The sequence below is a fragment of the Notolepis coatsorum genome (genome assembly GCF_963971535.1).
Source record: "Notolepis coatsorum genome assembly, chromosome: 1".
In the NCBI taxonomy this organism is placed as follows: domain Eukaryota; kingdom Metazoa; phylum Chordata; class Actinopteri; order Aulopiformes; family Paralepididae; genus Notolepis; species Notolepis coatsorum.
The window spans coordinates 54,958,695-54,983,871 of record NC_140165.1 but is presented as its reverse complement, the minus strand read 5'-3'; the positions used below and the strand labels follow the sequence as shown (position 1 = coordinate 54,983,871).

The window sequence follows — 25,177 nt, the reverse complement described above, 5'->3', positions numbered from 1 at the left end:
CGATCGCTCACCCTAACTCAATAAACAACATGATTTGGACGTATATACTATTATACAACCTGGAAATGGATCCGGTATTTCTCCATCCCATAATAGAAAAAATTCTGTTCCACGCTCATCCCCCAACGGCGCGAGGAAGCCACAGTGAGTTTCAGCGTTATTTTCTAACGTGTTCCATATAAACTGCTCTGATGATCATATGACCCACACTAGATGAATGATATAACGTTGCCCACGGAATTATAAACGACCCCCCGCCCATCCGGTCAACATCAGATGATACGTAGTAACTTCTAGAAGTACCTCCAGTTGAAATTTTTTATCTGGCACCGATCGCTACCAAACTGTATTTGATCATCAATATAATGCATTTGGGGCTATAAATCAAGTTCTGGAGAAAGCTGCAGAAAACGATAAAAACATACTTATACTTTAGACCATATTTTAGTATGAATATGTGAATGAAAAAGTATAACGTTGCTACACCCTGAACAATAGATATAGGACATTGAATGGGCCATAATAATGTCAATTTAGCAATAGAATTTAAAAAGTTATGGCCCTGCAAAAAGGGGAACTTCTCCATAGACAAATAGAGCTGGCTAGGGATGGTAAATTATGAATTTATATAAAAGAAGCAGTGAAGCCAGACCAGCACTCTCAGGTTCAAAATTTAATGGCAGCCTGAAACAAACATGTTTCGGAATTACATATTCCTTCTTCAGTGTTATAGCTTGCAATGCACTTGCAATCAAGATCATGGTTATATACACAGGTGGTTAATGACTTGGCAGGAAATGACATCACGGCGCAGGTGTGCCTGAGTCTATTGGTCCTCAATGACAAAAGAAAAGACCTATCAAAATAGAGTCCGTTAGTAAATACAAATTATACAAATATACAACGTATAAAAGACATGTAAAAAACACAAAAGCAAAAGCAAAAATTGCATTACATTACCATACCAGAAACTTGCTATGTAACATGCCCGAAGTTTATAGGGCTAATTGAGCCCCTATACTTATTTACATACTTTTTTCTTTTTTCTATTAAGCATCAAAGGATAAACATACCTCTTGCATGAAAACAACTACTTGGATTAAACCATAATCTTATAGATAAAAGGTACTTAAAGGAAACAGGTTAAAACATTTTCTTCATTCATTCCTCTAGGTTCTATGCAATCAAACAGGTGAATATAATAACATTCCCGTTGTAACAGTAACTTATGTCTGTCTCCCCCTCTCGCGGGCCTGTGGACTAACTCAAGTCCCATGTATCTGAGATCGTTAACGGTATGTTTACACCTGGAAAAGTGTCTAGCTACTGACGACTTTATATCTGAATTTCTCACTGAACACTTATGTTCACTGATTCTTGTTTTAAAGGCTCTGGTTGTCTTCCCCACATAAGAAAAATCCCACGGGCATTTTAGTAGATACACAAGATTGGATGAATTTTTTTACATATTTAGCAGCTCACGCTGAAAAATGGAGAACAAAGGCTACGCTTATTCCAAAGTGGATAGCGACAGAATATGTCGCTTATTTCCAGTGCCAGAGAGTTCGGCACCTCCACCCAAAGGAAGAGAGGCACTGGCCTTGTCTCTTTCCAGACTACGGCAGAGAGAGACACGTACCCTGCTCCATGGTACGACCCTTACCAAATACTGGCAGGACGACATCATTCCGAGGGGCCTGCGTATCTCCAAGGAACCCACACTAGGAAGAGAATCTCCTGAATTTTGTGACAAGTGGTGTTCGATCCTAGACAAGTGCTCCATGGATCTAATGCTCTTGATTATTGATAACGAAGGCTCCAAATTAGCCAAGGTCAGAGCTGAACTTTCCTCGTTAGAGGCTGAAATCAAAACGGTTTTAACGCCTGACCAGCTGACCGAAATGCTCGAGTCAGTACACCAGAAGCTCGACAAGTACAAATTGGACATCGAACTGCACAAGAGAGCTAAGAGGAGAAGAGATGAGCAAGACTACGCAACGCAAATGGTGTATCCATGGCTCCATCATCCCCACTCCAGGAACCGTAGGCAGAATTGGCAGCCTAGAGATAAACAACGGCATTCTGATTCTTCCTCCACAGCGGCGAGCTCAGACGAGACGCCCTCTCAAGGCAGATACCCTCTTCGAAGCCAGTCTAATTTTCGCGGAGAGCAGGACGCTCCTCTCCCTCCCAGACCGGCGAGGGATCCCGTAGGAAGACGAGGAGGAGCCAAAGAAAGAAATCCACGGTTCCGGTGATAAACATTGATTCTAACATTGATTCTAATATAGTAAACATTTCTGACGCACATTTGAGCGACCCACATCACAATATCCTCTCTAAAGGTTTATCGTTTGTCCCGGCTCGGAAAGCGGACTCCTTTACCACCAAAGTTGAGTTATTTAAGTTTTTTAGAAACATTAAGTTAAGAGCATTTTATGCCAGAGGTTTTGATAAGAGAACTCAATATGTTACTAATGAAAATGTGCCTATAAGTGATGATGTTGATGAAAGGCCAGAAACAGAGCCCGATACCCTTTGTTCCAAAAGAAAGGTATTTAAACCACGCAGCGTGTTTACCCCTCATCTCAACCCACCCTCAGTGGAGACATTCTGCAGATTGGTACAACTTGATGTCCTTAAATTATGTGAAACCAGCCACAAAGCCCATCTTTACCCTAATTTATTAGAATCAGAGTCAGCAGCTCTCAAGGATCTCATTAAGAACGATGATTTAATTTTTAGGAAAGCCGATAAAGGTTCCGGAATCGTGCTCCAAAATAAGAGTTTGTATGTATCCGAGATCAATAGACAATTGAACGATATTGAGGTTTATACCCTTTTAAATACAGACCCAGTATTTAAATTTTCCGCGGAAATTAAGACTACCCTTAAAAGCCTTAGATTGGCAGAGGTGATTACAGAAAATGAATTAAGTTTATGTTCGTAGAGTACCCGGTTACGCCTATTATTTACACTTTACCGAAGATCCATAAGGATCTGGTTAACCCTCCTGGTCGACCGATCGTCTCTGGTATAGGTTCCGCTACAGAAAAAATCTCGCAATTTGTTGACTCGCATATTAAGGATTTGGCCTCTTCTCAGCGTGGTTATTTGAAAGACACGACTACTTTTTTGAACAAACTTTCGACCTGTAATATTAGTCCCTTGGACTTATTAGTTACCATAGATGTAGTCAGTTTATACCCCAGCATTCCACATGCTGACGCGCTGGACGCACTGAGTTTCTATCTAAACTCGAGAGAGGAATTACTCCCCTCCACAGAAGCGCTAGTTAATCTAGCCGACCTAGTACTAACTCGGAATTATTTTAGATTCCAAGATAAATACTACTTGCAAAACAGAGGCCTCAGCATGGGCTCCCCAGCCGCTGTGAACCTAGCCAATCTGTACATGTCCAAGTATGAGTCTGACCACATTTTTAATAATAACCCGTTTGAGAAATTCGTCAAATCCTATATGAGATATATCGATGATATGTTCTTTATTTGGTCTGGTACATCGTCTGATCTTGATGCCTTCCTTGAGTACCTGAACACCTGCAGAGAAACTATAAAGTTTACATTAAAGTCTGATATACATACTCTACCTTTCCTAGATGTTTTGATCAAGAAAGCCCCGGATGGTATTTCTTTACATACAGAGGTCTTCAAAAAGGAGACAGACCATAACTCGTTCTTACATTATTCCAGTTACCACACTCCTGCCTTGAAAAATAGTCTACCTTTCAGCCAAATACTCCGTTATAGGAGAATGTGCGACACTGAAGATAGATTTATTGCACAAGCAGAAGTTCTAAGAAGCAGTTTTCATGACAGAGGCTATAGTGTCGATTTGACACGTAAAGCCCTGAATAAAACCAATCTGATCGATAGGGCCTCGTTGTTTATCCCCAAAAAGAAAAAAGAAAACACAGACAAAGTATCTTTCGTGTCCACTTTTAGCCCCATTACGAGAGGCATACGGAGCATTGTCAATAAATATTGGCATATTCTACAGTCGGATCCAATAATAGGGACAGCGTTTCAACATTCGCCTAATTACTTTTATAAAAGACAAGCGAATTTATCCAACCTATTAGTTAAAACCGACTTGCCCGTAAGGAAACCTACAAATTTTTTGTCTAATATCCCTGATGGAAATTTTCCTTGTCAAGCCTGTGTACAGTGTCAAGGCATGATCAAAGAGAAATTTTACACGCACCCGAAAACGAACTAAAAAATACCTGTTAAAGGGCGTATCACGTGTAATTCATCCAATCTTGTGTATCTACTAAAATGCCCGTGTGATTTTTCTTATGTGGGGAAGACAACCAGAGCCTTTAAAACAAGAATCAGTGAACATAAGTGTTCAGTGAGAAATTCAGATATAAAGTCGTCAGTAGCTAGACACTTTTCCAGGTGTAAACATACCGTTAACGATCTCAGGAATGTTATTATATTCACCTGTTTGATTGCATAGAACCTAGAGGAATGAATGAAGAAAATGTTTTAACCTGTTTCCTTTAAGTACCTTTTATCTATAAGATTATGGTTTAATCCAAGTAGTTGTTTTCATGCAAGAGGTATGTTTATCCTTTGATGCTTAATAGAAAAAAGAAAAAAGTATGTAAATAAGTATAGGGGCTCAATTAGCCCTATAAACTTCGGCATGTTACATAGCAAGTTTCTGGTATGGTAATGTAATGCAATTTTTGCTTTTGCTTTTGTGTTTTTTATATATGTCTTTTATACGTTGTATAAAACAAAGGATCCAGACGGCGTGGGAAGAGAGCTGGGATCCGTAACAGGCTGAGATCCAGACGCCACCGAACGCCATTACCCAGTATATTGCTAGCCAATGTACAATCAATTGACAATAAATTGGACGATATCCGAGCAAGGATTCAATACCAAAGAGACGTCAGAGACTGCAACGTTCTCTGCTTCACCGAGACGTGGCTGGCGCCGGACGTTCCAGACCACGCAATCCAACCGGCCGAACACTTCTTTATCCACCGCAAGGATCGTCCAGCAGAGTCCGGTAAACAACGTGGAGGAGGTATTGCCTTCATGTTTAACAACAATTGGAGCGATCCAACTAACGTGAAGGAATTATCCAACCACTGCTGCCCAGACCTGGAATATATAACCATCAAGTGTCGTCCTTTCTTCCTCCCGAGGGAGTTAACAGCGATCATCCTTGTAGGAGTGTATATTCCACCGCAAGCCAGTAACAACGTCGCGCTCTCCAGACTCCACGACGAGGTAAATAGAATACAAGCGGCGAACGTTAACGCCGCCATTTTAGTGCTGGGTGATTTCAATAGCGCCAATCTGAGAAAGGTATTACCTGACTTCTATCAGCATGTGACTTGCAACACCAGAGGCGGTAACATCCTAGATCACTGTTACACGCAATTTAAAGGTGGCTACAAGGCTCATTCTGATAGTGGCTTTGGTAAATCAGATCACGCGTCCATCTTTCTTTCACCAATGTACAAACAGAGAATCAAAAGTACTCCTGTAGTCTCGCGAGAGGTGCAGAAATGGGATTTGACGTCAGAGGAGACGCTCCAGTCTGCGTTTGACTGCACAGACTGGAATGTGTTCCGCGACACAGATAACATTAATGTCTACACGGAGACAGTGCTGGACTATGTTTGTACTTTGGTGGAAGAAACAATCCCCACTACCAAAATGAGAGTTTACCCAAATCAAAAACCCTGGGTAGACAAATCCGTCCGTGAAGCTCTGAGAGAGCGCACCAAAGCATACAACAACGGCCTAGTGGCAGGCAACATGAATGACCACAAGGTGGCGCGATACAACGTAAGGAGGACAGTGTCAGAGGCCAAACGGCGCTACAGGGATAAAATTGAACTCCAGTTTGAACAAGCTGACTCTAGAGCTATGTGGCAGGGGCTCAAAACGATGACAGACTACAAAGGCGCCTCCCTCAAACTGAACAGTGACATCTCCTTAGCAAATGACCTCAATACCTTCTATGCGAGGTTTGATGCTGGTAATAACAACACCAGCTCACAAGCCACGGCAATGGGGGGGGGGGGGGGGTCGGCTGCTGATGGAGGCGCAGTGTTCAGGGTAACAGAGCATGAGGTAAGGCGGACCTTTAAAAAAGTGAATATCAGGAAGGCAGCAGGTCCGGACGGCATCCCCGGCCGCGTCCTAAAAGTCTGTGCCGACCAACTGGGCCCAGTATTCACTGACATATTTAACCTGTCCTTAGAACAGGCTGTCATCCCCACCTGCCTGAAGAAGTCCACTATTATCCCTGTACCCAAAAAATCCAAGCCTGCTTGCCTCAACGACTACCGCCCTGTAGCTCTCACCTCCATAGCCATGAAGTGCTTTGAGAAGCTAGTAAAGGGCTACATCTGCTCCTCCCTCCCCATCAACATGGACCCCCTGCAATTTGCATACCGCCCCAACAGGTCCACGGAGGACGCCATAGCCCATGTGCTGCACACAGCAGCATCACACCTGGACAAGAGGCAGGGGAACTATGTGAGAATGCTATTCATCGACTACAGCTCGGCATTCAATACCATAGTCCCCTCCATACTCATAGCCAAGCTCAGGGACCTGGGCTTGAACTATGACCTCTGCCAGTGGGTCTTGGACTTCCTGACTGGCAGACCCCAGGTGGTGAGAGCAGGCAACTGCACCTCCTCATCCATCACCCTCAACATAGGGGCCCCCCAGGGCTGTGTTCTGAGTCCCCTCCTCTACTCCCTGTACACACACGACTGTGTGGCTCAGCGGAGTAGCAATACAATCATCAAATTTGCTGACGACACAGTGGTGGTGGGCCTGATCTCTGCCAACGACGAGAGGGCCTACCTGGAAGAGGTCAAGGTCCTGGCGGGATGGTGCCAGGAAAACAGCCTCTCCCTGAACGTCAGCAAAACAAAGGAGATGATTGTGGACTTCAGGAGGTCGGGGGTCAAGGACTACAGCCCCCTCAGCATCGACGGGGCACCGGTTGAGAGAGTCAACAGCTTTAAGTACCTCGGAGCCTACATATCCGAGGACTTGACATGGACCACACACATTGACAGTGTTGTGAAGAAGGCACGACAACGCCTCTACTTCCTCAGGCGCCTAAGGAAGTTCCAAGTCAGTCAGAAGATCCTTAAGAACTTCTACTCATGTACAATAGAGAGCATCTTGACCGGCAACATCACCTCCTGGTTTGGGAATAGCACTGCGCAAGACCGAAGCAGACTACAAAGAGTGACACGTTCAGCCGAACGCACAATTGGAGGGGGGCTCCCCACCCTCCAGAACATTTACAACAAGTGTTGCAAGGGCAAGGCTAAGAGAATCATTAAAGACTCCAGTCACCCGAACAACTGCCTCTTTGAACTGCTGCGGTCAGGCAAGCGATACCGGAGTCTCAAGGCGAGCACAGAAAGACTCAGAAGAAGCTTCTATCCCCAGGCCATCAGGCTGCTAAACGAACAATGAACACTACACAACAACAACCACCAAACGCACATAGCACACACATCCACACGCACACACTCACTTTAAACAAACACACTGTAGCACCCACTCCACACACTTTATAGCACACACCCACTTTAAACAAACACACTGTAGCACCCACTCCCCACACTTTATATTTATTGATGAAGGATCGCACTACAACTCGTACACCTTACTGTAAATTGTACCTAAATTGTACCTCATCCCATTTCTGCTTTGCACTATATAGTACTGTACATTAGTACACTGCATAGTATTGTATATTATATGGTAACTCAGAACATTGTACATATGTCTATACCGAACACTGTGACCTCATTTTCTTCTTCTAAATTACATGCTATACTATGTTATTTGATACTATCTTGTCTAGCACAGTCTCTGGAGCGTAACAGTAAGAAGCATTTTGTATGAAAGTATTCTGTACTTCTGTATGACAACTATTAAAGAAACTTGAAACTTGAAACTATATTTGTATAATTTGTATTTACTAACAGACTCTATTTTGATAGGTCTTTTCTTTTGTCATTGAGGACCAATAGACTCAGGCACACCTGCGCCGTGATGTCATTTCCTGCCAAGTCATTAACCACCTGTGTATATAACCATGATCTTGATTGCAAGTGCATTGCAAGCTATAACACTGAAGAAGGAATATGTAATTCCGAAACATGTTTGTTTCAGGCTGCCATTAAATTTTGAACCTGAGAGTGCTGGTCTGGCTTCACTGCTTCTTTTATATAATACTTAATGGGATTTCAGCACCCAGTGTTGTATCTTGAGAGCGCGGTCTAACTTGACAAATTATGAATTTAACCATGGCGATCAAAGTGTTAATAATGCTTGTATATCTTATCGTGTGTTGTCATGTTTGTTTATATGTTTGTTTAAAAAATAATAAAAAAATAAAATACAAAAAAAGAAAGAGAGAGAAAGAACAAAAGAGAGAAAGGAAGAAAGGAAGAAAGAAAGAAAGAAAGAAAGAAAGAAAGAAAGAAAGAAAGAAAGAAAGAAAGAAAGAAAGAAAGAAAGAAAGAAAGAAAGAAAGAAAGAAAGAAAGAAAGAAAGAAAGAAAGAAAGAAAGAAAGAAAGATGCAAATGATATATCCCACAGGACTCAGTAAATTGCCTCCCTTGCTTAATGTCCTTTTTCTTGTAGTTTTCTTAAAAAATAAAGCTGAGGACACAGGTAACGTAAGCAGGTCTGACTGATCAAATCTGTAATGCTAAAAGAGTGTGGGGGGGGGGGGGGGTCACGCAACAGAGTTAGAAGAAAGAAAACGTTGGTACATAATCCGTAATGTATGTCCGTATGTCTGTATGTGTGTCTGTGTAATGGATCCTGGGCCCTCATTTATCAACGTTGCGTACGCACAGATATGTGCGTAACTCGTGCGTACGATCATTTCTAAGCAAAGTGTGGGACTTATCAATTTTAACTTGTGCTTGACTTTGTGCGTATATCTAAGCACAGCTCGGAGCATGCGTAGCTTGCGCCCGGTGGTAGAATATGTTTACAACGCGGAAATAAGCATTGACTGCTCTCCGCGTAACTCAACTCGTTATTATTTTGCGCATATATTGCAGAAATACGGGAACGTTTTGATTATATTTAAAAGGCTTTGCCATTGTTAAACGTAATAAGTGGAACCCCGAAGCTGTAAGCAGAATACAAGTCATATGAACACCCACGATATAGTGTTCTTTCCCCTTCCTATAAGAAAGAATAAAAAACGCATTGCAACGAGAACAGAGGTTATTTGTTGAGTGTATGTGTATTACAAAACCCTTGCAATAAATGTGTCTTAAATGAATGAAAAGCATACATGCTCTGGATACAGAGCATATATCGTGTGGGTGACATCATGACTTGTATTCTGCTTACAGAATTTCACTTATTTAGTTTTACAATGTCAAAGCCTAAATCAAAACGTTTTCTGCAATCTATGCGCAAAATAATAACGAGTTGAGTTCTAACAAAGAACGTATTACATGCTGGTAGGCTGATAGAGTAAACTATGATATGAATATGATATGATATAAAGGTATACTGGTCCGTCCGCGAGGATAGCGAGGACTCGAGTCGGATAGCCATTAAATGCAATTTGAGAATATAGGCTATTAATGCAAAGCGACGGCCTATAGCCTATACATATTATTTAATGTTTTCATAAGCGTAAAGATACAACAGCTAGATTAATGATCAAGTTAGTTTACTGTATGCAGGCTTCGCAGGGCTGTGTGTTATTATATATGCGCAAGTTACTGTTGCATAATGTAGGCTATGGCTGCTATTATGTAATTCATATAGGCGACCTAATACCGACAACAAAATAGATTGTATGCCTCTAGTACAAATCATTATACCCGGTAGCCAATCGAACAAAATGAATAAAGGCATTCATATTCCAGCGGTTATAATGACACACCAACGCCAAACAGAAACAGTGGTTAACGAACGGTGTAACTGAGGGGTACAATTCCCTGACTGTATTACTAGATATGATACTTACTACCACTACCTTTGTACTTAATATTCGGCCACCCAGTACACGGCATAAATATATTATCATAAACACTCTCACGTAGATGAAACGGATCCAACACAAATGTACGAAGTCGAAACAGGTCTTTATTTCTACACAGCGATGGTGTGTAGAACAAGCACTTAATCACTTAATTACATTTATGAATTGAAATAGTATGCACTTTTATGGCAAAGAGTATTCGTCGGTATATCAATAGAGAATGTCCAATCTCTGAAGGCGCAGGTGGTAAATATACGACCTGGAATAGTTAAGGAATAACAGCAATGATACTTTAATGATTATATACTAGATACACTAGAGGGGGTTAATCCGGTCGCTTGTAAGCCGACAGGAGTAGGAGGGGGGGTAGAATCCGGCTGCCTCGTCCGGCCAAGGGTATCCCAGGTGAACCCACTGTAGTGCCGTTCAATGCGCCGGCGATCCTTGGACCACAGATGAAAGCAGGTGGACTCTTTGTGGGCCGGCTCTCTCCGGTCCACGGGGGAGAGACGTGAAGCGACCTCGTCTTGCAGAGCGTCTCCTCACCTTGCGTCCTCTCCAGGGGGGGGGGTTCCAACACACGGCAGTGTCGGGGGTCTTTATCCATGGAATAATCAAAGTATACAAAGCATAATCCGTGCCTGGGAAGGCGGGCTGTCGTCGGTAGAATAATCCGGTATACAGGTCCACTCGCTCATCGGCTCTGGGGCTCCTCGGGTGCAGCTTCACATAGGGTCAACCACCCTGGGTAAGCAGCCAGTTCTCTGCCCGAAACGATGGGGTACTGACTACGGTAGTATTCTCACCGCACGAAGCACTATATATTAACAGACTATTATTAGCTTAATAGACTACGTCCAACTCGACGATATAGTGCCAAATATGACTATTCAAATATTAATATACACGATGTCTCAATACCGATGGTAGGCGAACTTGGCCTTACTCCCACACGTGGCGTCGCGGGGAGGCTTTACGTCTGTGACTCTATTGGAGGGTAAGAAACTGGACTGAAAAGAAAGTCCTACTTTAGTAGCGCAGTATATATACGCACTATGAACAAATAGTCCCATTAGTGGTGCGGTAGCCAGATTCCTACGTGGAACTAGGACTTGTTCGTACATGTGGAGCGGTACGTTTGAACTGGGTCTGAGGGGTATGGCAGCCTGGCACCAAGGTCTCGACCAATAGTAGAATGGAGACTATTATGGGATGTTCAGTAGGCTAGAATGGATATTCAATGCATATTGTACAAGGAATATACAAGGGATATCAGGGAATATTAGAGAATATACAAATACAATTAAATATATATATATAAATAAATATATATATTCGGTTTAATCTGGCCCTTCACAACAGCCACCCCCTGAATAGGTCCCAGACCTAATCAGTTAAACAGAGACAGATTAATCGCGTTGTCTATTTACACATAAGGGTTTGCTGTAGGGGTCAGTCAACTTCACAAAGTCATAGGGTTGTAGGGTCATGGTCATCATCGATTGTGTCTGGGAGTCGAGGCAGTTCTATGAGCCTCGCCACGGGACGGGTGTAAGTGCGACCCTGGACGAGCACTTCAGCTGCTCGGACCTTGCCGTCGGCACCGGTGATCACTTTGCTTACGCGGCCGGCCGGCCACATAGCTCTGGGCAGTGATTGATCAATAATCATGACGACTGTTCCTTCTGTCAAATTGTCTCTCTCCTTTACCCACTTCTGGCGGGTCTGTAGAGACAGTAGGTAGTGCAGTAGGAAACTGTTCCAAAACTTGTCGGCTAATACTTGGCTGTACCTCCCCATTCGTCGGCCGTTCGCTTCTTCAGGCCGGTACATTGTCTGGGGTAACGCGGGATCTAGCCGCCCCATCAGGAGTGTGTTGGGGGTAACTGGGTCGATATCCGCCACATCACTGGAGACATATCCGAGGGGCTTCGAGTTAAGTACTCCCTCAATCTCCGTGAGGACTGTCATTAGGACTTCTTCCGCCACAGTCTGGGCCCCAAGTACTGCGTACAGGGCTGTCTTTATGGAGCGCACTTCTCGTTCCCAAGTGCCACCGAAGTGGGGTGCGTTTGGGGGGTTGAATTGGAAATCAACCTGTGCTGGAGCGAGGTGGGTCTTAAGTTCTGGGCCCATAGCTTGGAAGCTCTCTCTCAGCTCTCTTTCGCCGCCTTTGAAGTTTGTCCCATGATCGGACAATAGGGTAGACGGTCTTCCTTTCCGTGATGTGAATCTTCGGAAGGCCATAAGGAATGAGTCTGTGCTCATGGTCGGGAGAAGCTCGATGTGTATCGCTCTGGTGGTCATGCATTTGAATACAATACCCCACCGCTTCTCGGTTCCTCTTCCTTTCTTTATGTGCAGCGGGCCAAAGCAGTCCATACCCGTTGAGTGGAATGGCTTGTCACCGATTCGGAGGCGACATGGAGGAAGGTCAGCCATCCTTGGTATGCTGGGCTGCGCGCGCCACTTGCGGCAGTCTAGACATGTTCGCTGGAAGCGTCGTACCGCCTCTCTTCCTTGTAGGATCCAGTAACGACGTCTGATTTCCGCGAAGACTCTTTCTGCTCCTGCGTGATGTACATCCTCATCGTATTTCTTTATAATCAGCTCTGTGACCTTGTGTCGGCTGTTCAATACGATCGGGTATTTAATGTCATCCGGTAGATTGGGGGCTCTGCGTAGGCGACCACCCACTCTGATGAGGGTATGAGCGTCGCTCTCGGGGGCCAGGTGAATTAATCTGCTGTCGGATGGGACGGGCTTTCCTCCCTGTAGACAGGCCAATTCATCGGGGAACGAGTCTCTCTGGGCTCGCTGCAGTAGAAGCAATTCTGCTTCCTCGTAGTTAGCTGCTGACATATCAGCGGGGGACTTGCACTCCGGGTGGTACCGCAGGAATGTTCTTTGTTGTGCACTCTCTATGGACGTGCAATCGTCTATGTTAGGGTCGGTGGAGGCTACGGTGCTCAATCCACAGAACACAGACTTCTTATTTTCCACCTCCTCTGGACTTGCTTCCCTCGGGATAGGCATGGGCCACTGTCCTTCCGGGAGTCTTAGGAATGCGGGGCCGTCACTGTAGACATTGCGACGGGTGAGGTCATCCAGGGGCATCCCCCGGGTGATGACGTCAGCTGGGTTCTGTTTTGCATCAACGTAGCGCCACTCTGTTTCTCCGGTTAACTCTTCGGTTAAGTCTTGAATCTCGGTGACTCTGACTCCCACGAAGACTTTGTACTTGCATGAGTCCGATTTGATCCAGGCGAGTACCGTCGTGGAATCTGACCACAGGATTGTTCTAGACACCGGTATGGTGAGCTCACGTTGGATGAGCGTGGCTAGGTGCGCTCCGGCTAGGGCTGCGCAGAGCTCTAGACGTGGGATAGATTGTTGCTTGCGTGGGGCTATTCTCGAGCGGGCGAGGACAAATGCTGTGTAGATCTCTCCCCCCTGGTCTTGGGCCCGCAAGTAGGCTACTGATCCGTATGAGACCTCTGAGGCGTCACTGAAGACGTGTAAGTCCATTTTACATGTCTCTGGCCTCACCGTGGGTGGGAAGTAGCTTCGGCGCATATTAACGCCTGGGAGTGAGTGGAGCTCCATCTCCCACTCTCTCCAGGTGGATGCAAGGTGTGCGGGAATGGGGTCGTCCCAGCCCTGGTCCTTGTCCCACAATGCTCGTACAATCATTTTTGCCCTGGTGGTGTACGGTAGAATACATCCTAGCGGGTCATATTGTCGGGCGAGTGTTGTGTACACACTCCGTCTGGTGGTCGGCGCCGCCGCCGGCCTTCCCTGCTCCGTAGTCAGGGGCTTGTGTCTGTAGTGAAGCGAATCTGTTTTGAATCGCCACACCAATCCCAGGGTCATCTCCTGGGCTTCTCCCGGGATTGTAGCCATCCAGGTCTCGCTGCTGGCTGCCTTGTCCTCGGAGGAGAGGCTGCGCAGTACTTGCGGATCGCTGCTGGCCCACTGCCTGAGATCAAAGCCGCCTTTGATCAATGAGGCGCGGAGTTTAATCAGGAGAGCCTCGGCTTCTTCCTGGGTTGAAAGGCTTTGTAGACAGTTGTCTACGTAGAAGCTGTTCTTTACGCTGTGTCGGACCTCTTCGTCCGCTGCTGGGTCCTCTGCTACATGTTTCTGTAGTGCAAATGTCGCACAGCAGGGGCTGCACGTCGTTCCGAAGGGGAGGACTTCCCATTGGTAGATGGCTGGGTGCTCATCTCCTGGCTTCTCTCTCCATAGGAACCGTAACAGGGGCTTGTCCGCCTCTACTAATCTCACCTGCAGGAACATTCCTTTAATGTCCCCGCTGATGGCCACCTTTTCCTGGCGGAAGCGGAGTAGAACGCCGAGTAGGGAGGGGCCGAGTGTGGGACCGGGCAGTAACTCTTTATTCAGATTTTGGGATCCGATCTGGTAGCTGCAGTTAAATACTATGCGGTCTTTACCGTTGTGATGGACCTTGTGGTGGGGCACGTACCACGATTCAGTGGTCTGGTCAGCCTCTTTAATGTCCATCTTTGTGACGTGTCCCGCTGTGATGAGCTTCTCAATCTCAGCGCGGTATACACTCTCTTGGGCGGGGTTCTTGGCTAAGCGCCGCTCCGTGTTCAGCAGGTACCGTTCTGTGGCGTCTGTCTTGGCGTGGAAAGTAGGCATTCCTTCTCGCCGCAGGAGTGGCGTGGCGTATCTCAACACGCCGTTGACCGGGACTCTCTTGGTCCCTGTCTCGAGGAGGTGAATGGCGTAAATGTCATCTTTAGAGCGAATGTCTTTCTTTCCGTTCTTAAAGGGCATTTGTTCCAAGGTCCATAGCCGCTCTACGTGTTGCAGGAGTGCGGTTTCTCCCTCTGTGACTCGGGAGTGGAGACATCTAGTGGCTGTACTTCGGTTGAGAGATTTGGCGAGCGGGCCTTGGAGAGTCCATCCCAAACGGGTCTCGACTGCTGCAGGACAGCCTCGGGGTCCGGTATGAACCCGGTCTATCGGGACAATGAGGTCTGCATGGTCGGAGCCTATCAACAGGGTCGGCATAGCATTGTCTATGAGCGGGATCGGTAACTTGCGCAGATGTGCATATTTCTCCATCAGCTTGGCGACGGGGTATGTGTACCGCGACAGTCCTATTTCTTGGCTGGTGAAAGCGTCTGCAATCTGGTACCGTCGCTCAGGCTGGCCGCTTGCTGCGATAGAGAATGAGACATTCTCGCCCTTTATCGTCTTCAAATCTCGTCTTATTGTCCGAATTGTCATTTGGGTTTCGCTTCCCCGCAGCCCTAGCTGGGCCGCAGCGGAGGCGAGCAGCAGGGTCTTCTCTGACCCGTCATCGAGGACGGCGTAAGTGTCCAGGACTTTATTCTGGTAGCTTAGTGTCACACGCACTACTTTTAGGAGTACTCGGGCTCCACTGCTGCTGGCGGGATCGATGTACATGACGCTCGCTTTGCGGCTGGATGGTGCAGGTGAAGGGCGCCGTCTGTTACTGTCGTGAAGTATGTCCAGATGGGCTCCATCGCACTTGGTGCACCTTTTCTTTAAGCGGCATTCGGCTGCCATGTGTGAGCGCGCACAGCGAAAACAGCGCTTGTTGGACTTTATCCATTGACCTGCTTCCTCCGCGTTCAGCTTGGGGAAGGAGTCACATTGCGCTAGCCAGTGTTCTTTCTCACAGTAGGGGCACACTATCTTCCACTTCTCCGTTCTGGAGGGGGTACTGTGGCTCCTGCTGCTCGGTACTGACTCCGATTGGTGCATCACAGTCACCGATCTTCTTCCATCATTTAGTCGTCTGGTTCCTTCTCTGGAGCCAGGGGTGCTCCGTCCGAATGTATCTAGCCGTAGGCTGCTGACTTCTCTCGCCAGGAAGTCTGCTAGATCGAGGAGGTTCGGTTCGGGGCCATTCGGGTCTCTGTGGTCCCTCTGCCGCCTAAAGCGCTCCTGACGAGCGGGCGGCAGCTTCTCCAGGATCCTTTCCACATTTGAGTTGGCGTAAAGTTCATGCCTCCCCTTCTCTCTTTGCGCTCCCAACATCCCTACCAGGGACTGCACTCTGATGGACAGGTCGTCCAGTGCTCGATTGTCTATTGCTGGGGGTAAGCGGTCGATGTGTCGGATCTCCTGGATCACGTAATCCCATATGCGCCCATACCTCTGGTCCAATGCTACCAGCGCTGCTGTGTATGGGGTGGTGGAAGTCGCGTAGGCGAGCGCTATATTATGTGCGCGGGGTACCTTTAAGTGCTTCAGTAGGATGGCGTATTTGTGGCGTTCATCCAATACATCCACCAACATGGTCTCCAGACACATGCGGAGTTCTGTATACTGGGCCAGGTTCTCTTGGGTGAAGTCGGGTACCATAGGCGTGCCAATGTATGACGCTGACTGTGGATACATCGGCGAGCGTTGGGGGAGAGGCCTCCTAGGCGAGTCTCCTCCCGCTCCTTGGTATGGGCTGGTACCGGCAGTGTACCATGGCCCGCTTGTCCAGGTGCTGTTCCTCGGTGCGGGTCGTGCGTCGTGCTCACCCGTGTATAGAGTCGGGGGTCTGTAGCGCAGCTCCGCGGGGGTATAGCCTGGGCTGTACCGGACCTCCTGGTCCGGTAGAGTACTGTGCTGTCTTCGGGCGTGGTTCTCCTCCTCTTCCTCTTCGTCTTCAGTTAGGTCATCCAGTGCTTGTAGTCTCTGGTTTAGCCTCTCCACAGGATATGCTGCTCCTTCCCGGTTGCTAGGTCTCGCTTGGACCGGTGGGGGGAGGTGGTCTGTGGGGGGTATAGACCTCGTCTGTTGGTCAAGTTCAGGGTTGTTTACTCGGCTAGGGGATGCCGCCCTGGAGGTGTGTCTAGACGAGTTCCTGGAGCCTCTGGCGGAGGGAGAGGGTGTTGTCCGTCTGATCAGCTGTTCTATTAGTTGCGACTGCTGTCTGTCGCGCGCTGCGTCCCGTTGAGCACCGGCTCGTTCTCGGGCCACATTCTCTTCCATCTGAATGCGTCTTATTTCTAGACGTATCTGCTCGTGTTCGCTTCGCTGCTGGATCTGCAGTCGGTCGCGTTCAGCAGCGGCGTTCAGGCTGATGAGGAAGGCCTGCTGTAGGGTCCTCTCTGCCTCGCTGGGAGAAGGCGGTTGTATAGGGGAGCCTTCCCTCGGGGTACTCCTTGCGGAGCCTTGGAGCTCTATCTCCACGGTGCTCTCCCCGTCTTCTTCCGTGCCGAGTTCTCTCTCGGTAGCGTTGTATTCCTCCCGGGACTCATCGGGGACTACTTCTTCAGTACTGGCGGGGTGTGAAGTCATGTCTGGTTCCCACTGGTCCCCACCGTGAACTTGGTCAGTTACATTAGAGCCCGTAGGGGCCTCTATGGTCGGGGTAGTCTGGGCGTTGGGGTTAGACATACTTTTACTTTCTAGTTTTACCGCGTTTACTGTTAGTAGAAGACTAGGTTGTTGACTGACAGCGTAAGCCTCTAAGTACTGAGGGAGCCGTCGTTCGCGCTGCGGGCGTTGGTTAGGAGGATCGTTTCGTGGAGTGTTCATCATAGGCCATTTCAATATTAATAACACTATATTAATATTACACTAATTACCCTCCGGCTCGAAGGACCAATTGTAACTGAGGGGTACAATTCCCTGACTGTATTACTAGATATGATACTTACTACCACTACCTTTGTACTTAATATTCGGCCACCCAGTACACGGCATAAATATATTATCATAAACACTCTCACGTAGATGAAACGGATCCAACACAAATGTACGAAGTCGAAACAGGTCTTTATTTCTACACAGCGATGGTGTGTAGAACAAGCACTTAATCACTTAATTACATTTATGAATTGAAATAGTATGCACTTTTATGGCAAAGAGTATTCGTCGGTATATCAATAGAGAATGTCCAATCTCTGAAGGCGCAGGTGGTAAATATACGACCTGGAATAGTTAAGGAATAACAGCAATGATACTTTAATGATTATATACTAGATACACTAGAGGGGGTTAATCCGGTCGCTTGTAAGCCGACAGGAGTAGGAGGGGGGGGGGGGGGGTAGAATCCGGCTGCCTCGTCCGGCCAAGGGTATCCCAGGTGAACCCACTGTAGTGCCGTTCAATGCGCCAGCGATTTTTGGACCACAGATGAAAGCAGGTGGACTCTTTGTGGGCCGGCTCTCTCCAGTCCACGGGGGAGAGACGTGAAGCGACCTCGTCTTGCAGAGCGTCTCCTCACCTTGCGTCCTCTCCAGGGGGGGGGGTTCCAACACACGGCAGTGTCGGGGGTCTTTATCCATGGAATAATCAAAGTATACAAAGCATAATCCGTGCCTGGGAAGGCGGGCTGTCGTCGGTAGAATAATCCGGTATACAGGTCCACTCGCTCGTCGGCTCTGGGGCTCCTCGGGTGCAGCTTCACATAGGGTCAACCACCCTGGGTAAGCAGCCAGTTCTCTGCCCGAAACGATGGGGTACTGACTACGGTAGTATTCTCACCGCACGAAGCACTATATATTAACAGACTATTATTAGCTTAATAGACTACGTCCAACTCGACGATATAGTGCCAAATATGACTATTCAAATATTAATATACACGATGTCTCAATACCGATGGTAGGCGAACTTGGCCTTACTCCCACACGTGGCGTCGCGGGGAGGCTTTACGTCTGTGACTCTATTGGAGGGTAAGAAACTGGACTGAAAAGAAAGTCCTACTTTAGTAGCGCAGTATATATACGCACTATGAACAAATAGTCCCATTAGTGGTGCGGTAGCCAGATTCCTACGCGGAACTAGGACTTGTTCGTACATGTGGAGCGGTACGTTTGAACTGGGTCTGAGGGGTATGGCAGCCTGGCACCAAGGTCTCGACCAATAGTAGAATGGAGACTATTATGGGATGTTCAGTAGGCTAGAATGGATATTCAATGCATATTGTACAAGGAATATACAAGGGATATCAGGGAATATTAGAGAATATACAAATACAATTAAATATATATATATAAATAAATATATATATTCGGTTTAATCTGGCCCTTCACAACAAACGGTCTTTATTAGTATTTCGAGCTGTCCAGGCAGAATTGCAGCAATGGTCTTAGGGAGTCTTTGATATCCGACATCACCATGTACAAGTCCGCCTTTTATTTATCCCATAAACACGGGTTGTGTCTTCTTGGTTGACAGCGCCTCCGTAAACAATCTCCCTCTCAGTGAGGTTTCTCAGAGTTCGGTCGGGTCAGTCCATTATTTCACATCCCATGGGGGGTGTTTCATGACCATATATGGATAATCATGCACAAGCATTGACGGTAGAACAAAGAGGTATTTATCAACACGGAGTGTTATAGGACCTGTGTACGCACGGTTGATAAATCCGGATTTTTTTGTGCGTACACGCATTCTAAATTCTGTGCTTACGAACGAAAATAGAACACTTTCTAAGAATTGTTGATAAATGAGGGCCCTGGTCCTTAGAGCTTCCTTTTGCCACTCCTTTTGTGTCTCTTGCATTGGTGACGAGCGCTTAGTCCGCTGCGCCACCCAGCCGCCTTAACCACTCTTCATTTAACCACTCTTCCTTTAAACACTATTCCTATAAACAAAGATGGCGGAAAGATGAGGGATGGAATGGAAGCACGCACACACGCAGCCATGTTTTTATGCGTTGTGGGGACATTCATAGATCATAGATCACATCATAGATATTCGTTTCCTAACCCTTTACCCTAACCATAACCATAACCACTACATGCCTAACCCTAACCTTAATCTTAACCTAACCATAACCTTAACCTAACCTTAACCATAATTATGTATTGATCACTTGCTAACCATACGTACCAGTAGGAACTCGTCAATCTCCACTTGTCCATTCTTGTTGAGGTCCACCTCATTGAGGATTTCATGGAGCGCATTTTCGTCAATCTGGACGTTGATACTCTGTGTGGAAAAGAAAGATGTATATACTGTATATATATATATATATATATATCTTTAATCTTCATTAAAGTACATATTATGTACTTTTGCTGGCTTAAGGGGAGGAATCAGCTCTGTGTTGAAAGTCAACTGCTCTGACAAATCACTGCTGTGTGCGAGAGGCGCTCAGCTGGACTTTCAAACTTTAGCAAAGTAAAGAAAACTAGACTGGCACACCTGCGTTTGAGTTTGCTAAACATGTAAAAGTTGGCCAATAATACAATGCATGTTGTACTCATCCACGTAAGTATGAACGGTGCCGTTATTCTACAGGTGTAGAATGTGAAATGTTGTGCTTTTTTGTGTGTGCATTTTAAGTCAGCTTAAAAAGGGAGGTTTGAAGTGTGATGGCTTGATGGAGGGAGGAACCAGAATTAAAGCCATTATATAAATGACTGTATCCTCTACATATAGAAATCATTTATGATAATAGAAAAAAAAACAATGTCTAAAATGATCCGTTGTGAACACCATTTTAGAGAGTAGACGATAGTAATCTCTAAAGGGCTTTACTTATAGCTTTAGAAAGAGAAGAGAGAAAGAAAGAAAATAATAAACTCACCTGTAAGACCCGCTGAACGTCGACTGTGGTAATAAAGCCTTTATTCTCTTTGTCAAACTTGTGGAAGCGCTTCTTGTACCTGGCAATCATACAATATACAGTTTTTTTACAAGCCAAAATGTCACCTGCTGCACTCTTTCCATCAAAGAATTTCCTCTCTATAGAAAACATAAGTCTTTCACTATCAACGGAATAGATCACGTTCAGATATTCAGAAGATGAGTTTACCACTGCTACTTCCAGTATATCCAGTTAAAATAAGCTACAATCACTTAAACCTCAAATATTATCCCAAATATATAAACACCTAGCATCCGAAGACAGAACAATATCAATCTGTTATTGGATGGACAATAGCCTATTGATTGTAAAATAACTATTATTTATTAACAGTAATTATTATATATTAACTTGATTGATGGACAAATGGTTTTGTTTGAAGATGATTCTGTTGGAAGAAAATTTAACACTGTTTGGAAAATTTGTTAAGGGTATTGCAATAAGGGGGTAGGACCCGACAAGCATATTGCTTCTTCCTATTCCTTTTCGGACAAAAGACTGTTTTGTTTATTATTGTTACTTTTTTATTTTTATTTTCACAGCAAATTATTATAATAATTATTTTTACATTGTTATTGTTATATTTATTGTTCAAAATATTCATTCATACATTCATTCAATCCCTACAGATAAATGGACCCCAGACATAAATAACCTACCAACAGATATCAATTGGCAAACATATTTTCTATGACATGCAATTCTAAAAACCCAACTAATGGAGTATAAAGTCCTTCATAGAACCCACATTACCACCCAACCACAACAGATGATTAATTCCATGCCCTCTGGCTCTGCCCACACATCCCAAAACCTGTGGTCGGAGGTCATGAGCGGGCTATCCGAGATCTTCATCGTCAGCATTCCCTTATGCCCCATCATCACATTACTTGGCAAAGTCTCTACTTTACATACTCCCAAACATCTCAAACCATTCATATTAATATCAATAAACATTGCCAAAAAGACCATATTAATGATTAAAACAACATTAAATCCTATGAAAACACCCTTTCTACAATACCTTCATCACTCTTTACCCTGAAGACTCTGGCAGGAGCACTCATTCAAGGGTACTACGACTATGCTTGTACCCCATGGTACCAAAGCACCTCAAAGGTGCTAAAAACAAAATTACAAACATCACAAAACAAACTGGTCAGACTACTGCTTGACCTTACTCCTAGAACCCACCTCACCCCTGCCCACTTTGACAACCTAGGATGGCTTAGAGTAGACGACAGAGTACAGCAACTTGCAATGGGCCTGGTCTACAAGATACACTACACGACTAAGGTACCCATGTACATGTCAAAATACTTCCCAAAGGTCAGTGAATACCACGACCACAACACCAGAGGGAGCTCCACAAATCATGTTAAACCCAGATTCGGCTCAAACAAGGGACTAAACACGTTTCGCAATTATGCCACATCAATGTGGAACGCCCTACCCACAGCTGTAAAGGAATGTGAATCACTACCCACTTTTAAAACCACTCTCAAGGAGCACCTACGGGAGACTGCAATTCGAAACTGGCCCCTGTAAATACCCTAACCCAACCCCCTCCAATGTACAGTAAATGTCCTAACCCAGTAATACACGAGACCCTCTTCTTGGACCAAGTAAGGTTGTCGATAATCCAATGTACAGTTACCCCCATCCCCCCTCCGCCTACCCATCCCACCCCCCACCCCACCCACCTCCAGTGTACAGTCCCCCCCCACCCCCCACCTCCTACAATGTAGTTTCTTCGTCAAATGTATATACTCTCTTCTTTTCTTTTTTTTTACTCTTTTTGTATCACAAACAGTACTGTATTATTTGTAAATCTGGTATGTCATAAATGTATAGATGTAGCAGTACTGTCTATCTGTATGTCATGTATATCATATATGTTATGATGAATTGAAAATGGGGGACCCTGATGTAAACAAGACGAAAGTCTTTCTCTGGTCTGCATCCCCTTAACAATTGTGTGTATTGAGCTGTACTGTATTGTACCCATTCTGCAATCTGTTAATAACATTTTCAATCAATCAATCAATCAATCCTCTTTCTACAATACCTTCACTGCTCATTCCTCTTTCTACAATACCTTCACTGCTAATTCCTCTTTCTATAATACCTTCATTGCTCATTCCTCTTTCTATAATATCTTCACAGCTCATTCCTCTTTCTACAAATGGCCCCAAATAATGATATAAATAATTATAAGAAACATAAGAAAACACAATGCGCAGTTTGCCCCATCACCCAATTTTGTCTAGTTTGTTATGTATTGTTCCTCATACCTTATGTGAAGAATGATGTCTGTTTTGTTATGTATTGTTCCTCATACCTTATACTGTATGTAAATATGTATATATTTGTTACCATGATGCATTGTTGTAATGTACTTCGTATTGTGTAATTCAGTAGTCATACAAAATATTAATTAAACATTTTCTTTAAAGTGAGCTTTCACTGTATGTGTGGGGTAAATGTTGTTGAAAAGAACAATCTTCATAACTTGTTCCATTGGCTGTTGGCATAAAACTGGTGGCTTGGATGGCAAATGAGAATATGTTGTCTATTAAAATGATAAATATCCAACTATAACTATTTCTTCAAATTGATTTTCTCAGAAAAGCCACAAGTTCTGATTCTGATCGGTAGAACCATTTAACAGAGCAGTTCAGTAGAAGATTCAGAGTCACAGTTTAAATACAAATATTAGGTAAATAATTTTTATTTTGAGAAATACAGAAATGAGGATGGTCAATTAAACTGTTGATGGTGATTTAATGATTAAACTGTTTGCAAGGGAACTGCATTATGTGACGATGTAAATATGATGTAATGATTCCTGACACAGTTGATGAAGGGGCAGGACATGATAAGCATCTCGCTTCTTCCCGCTCCTTCTCCAACACATCCATTGTTTGTTTGTTTGGTTTATCTTTTATGTTTGGTGTTCTATCTTTAACTGTTTTATTGTGATCTTTTGATGTGGATGTTCGAGACAAATAAAGAAAAGAAAGAAAGAAAGAAAGACAAGAAAGGAAAAAAAGAAAGAAAGGAAAGAAAGAAAGAAAGAAAGAAAGAAAGAAAGAAAGAAAGAAAGAAAGAAAGAAAGAAAGAAAGAAAGAAAGAAAGAAAGAAAGAAAGAAAGAAAGAAAGAAAGAAAGAAAGAAAGAAAGAAAGAAAGAAAGAAAGAAAGAAAGAAAGAAAGAAAGAAAGAGTGTATTATACCCATTGGGTAACATTCCAGCTTGCTAGGCCGACACCCTACATCTTGGCTGGATGGGAGCTCCAGCCTGCTAGGTAGGGGGACGCTGGTCTCTAGGCGACCAGGACATATCTCCAATTTTGGTAATTTTCATATTCATACTGACAATGGAAGTTTACATTGTTCTCTAATGTCTTGAGCAAGTTCCATGACCCCAGGGCTCATTAAACCCATCGAAATCCCCAATGTAGAACTTCAAAAAACACATGACCTTTTGGAGATACCAGGTTTTCGCCCGGCAACGGTGAAATACCACAATTCGATTGGTCAGCAGAGACGGAGAGGAGCTTACCTGATCACTTCCTGGTAGTCCAGTGCGACCTCTGAGGTGAGCTGTTCGGAACGCGACCTGTAGCCCATCTCCAGGTACAGGAACTTCTTGGCTGCTTCCAGCTCCTCCTACATGGAAGTTACGGGGCGACAAGTCACACTATTCTTTATTATGAGGCCCTCAACGTGCCTTGGGGTGAAAGAAAGAAAAGGGATGGATGAACAGTGTGAATCATGAGATGTTCCAGTCGGCCCTTCTAAGGTTTCTCCCCTCCACATTTGCCTGTGGTGCTTTTTTCCAATTGCTAGGTTTTTGCTAGGAGTTTTTCCTTACCTTCGCGTGGGGTATGTCTGAGAGTGTTGCATTTATTTATTTTACATCGGATTTCATGATGTTTTTTTTTTCTTTCTTGATTTATTGTGATGTTTCTTCTTGACTTGTTTAAAGAAGACGTGTCCGGCCCATGGGGACATTAACGTGTGTTGTCGGGCCTTACAAATACATTTGATTTGATTTGAATACAGGTAGACGGCGAGAGCTTGAGTAAAATTGGGTAAGAGTTCACACACAACAAGTACAACTGTCATACACACTCACGCATAATCCCACACGCGCGCACGCACACGCACACACACACACACACACACACACACACACACACACACACACACACACACACACACACACACACACACACACACACACACACACACACACACACACACACACACACACAGCCTCTTGGGGACAAGGGAAAAAGGATGGGTGTGGACCTCTCTATTGTACATTGATGTAAGAAGAATTGCTGCCAAGGCTTCAAAGCCGACCGGGGATTAAAGCATCACTCAAGTCCATACAGGTTTTAGGGAAAACAGTAGACACACCAGAATAGCACAATAGGTAAAACTCAAAATAGGTTGTTTTTGTGTCCGATCGTGATATCATATGACAGCCCGTCACCGTCAGGTCCTCTCACCCTGCTCCTCTGGGCTGTGGAGG

At 45.0% G+C, this 25,177-nt stretch overlaps 1 protein-coding gene across 1 annotated transcript in view; it reads right to left on the bottom strand.

Annotated features, from left to right (window-relative positions):
* The window catches only part of gpd2 (glycerol-3-phosphate dehydrogenase 2 (mitochondrial)), a 94,081-nt gene that overhangs the window by 2,626 nt on the left and 66,278 nt on the right, over positions 1–25,177 (bottom strand). The window contains exons 14-16 of the mRNA XM_084324639.1: positions 24,200–24,306; positions 20,577–20,655; positions 19,877–19,975 (exon numbers count right to left, since the gene is read on the bottom strand). Coding sequence (XP_084180765.1) covers positions 19,877–19,975; positions 20,577–20,655; positions 24,200–24,306 — 285 coding nt within the window. The remainder of the gene's footprint in view (positions 1–19,876; positions 19,976–20,576; positions 20,656–24,199; positions 24,307–25,177) is intronic.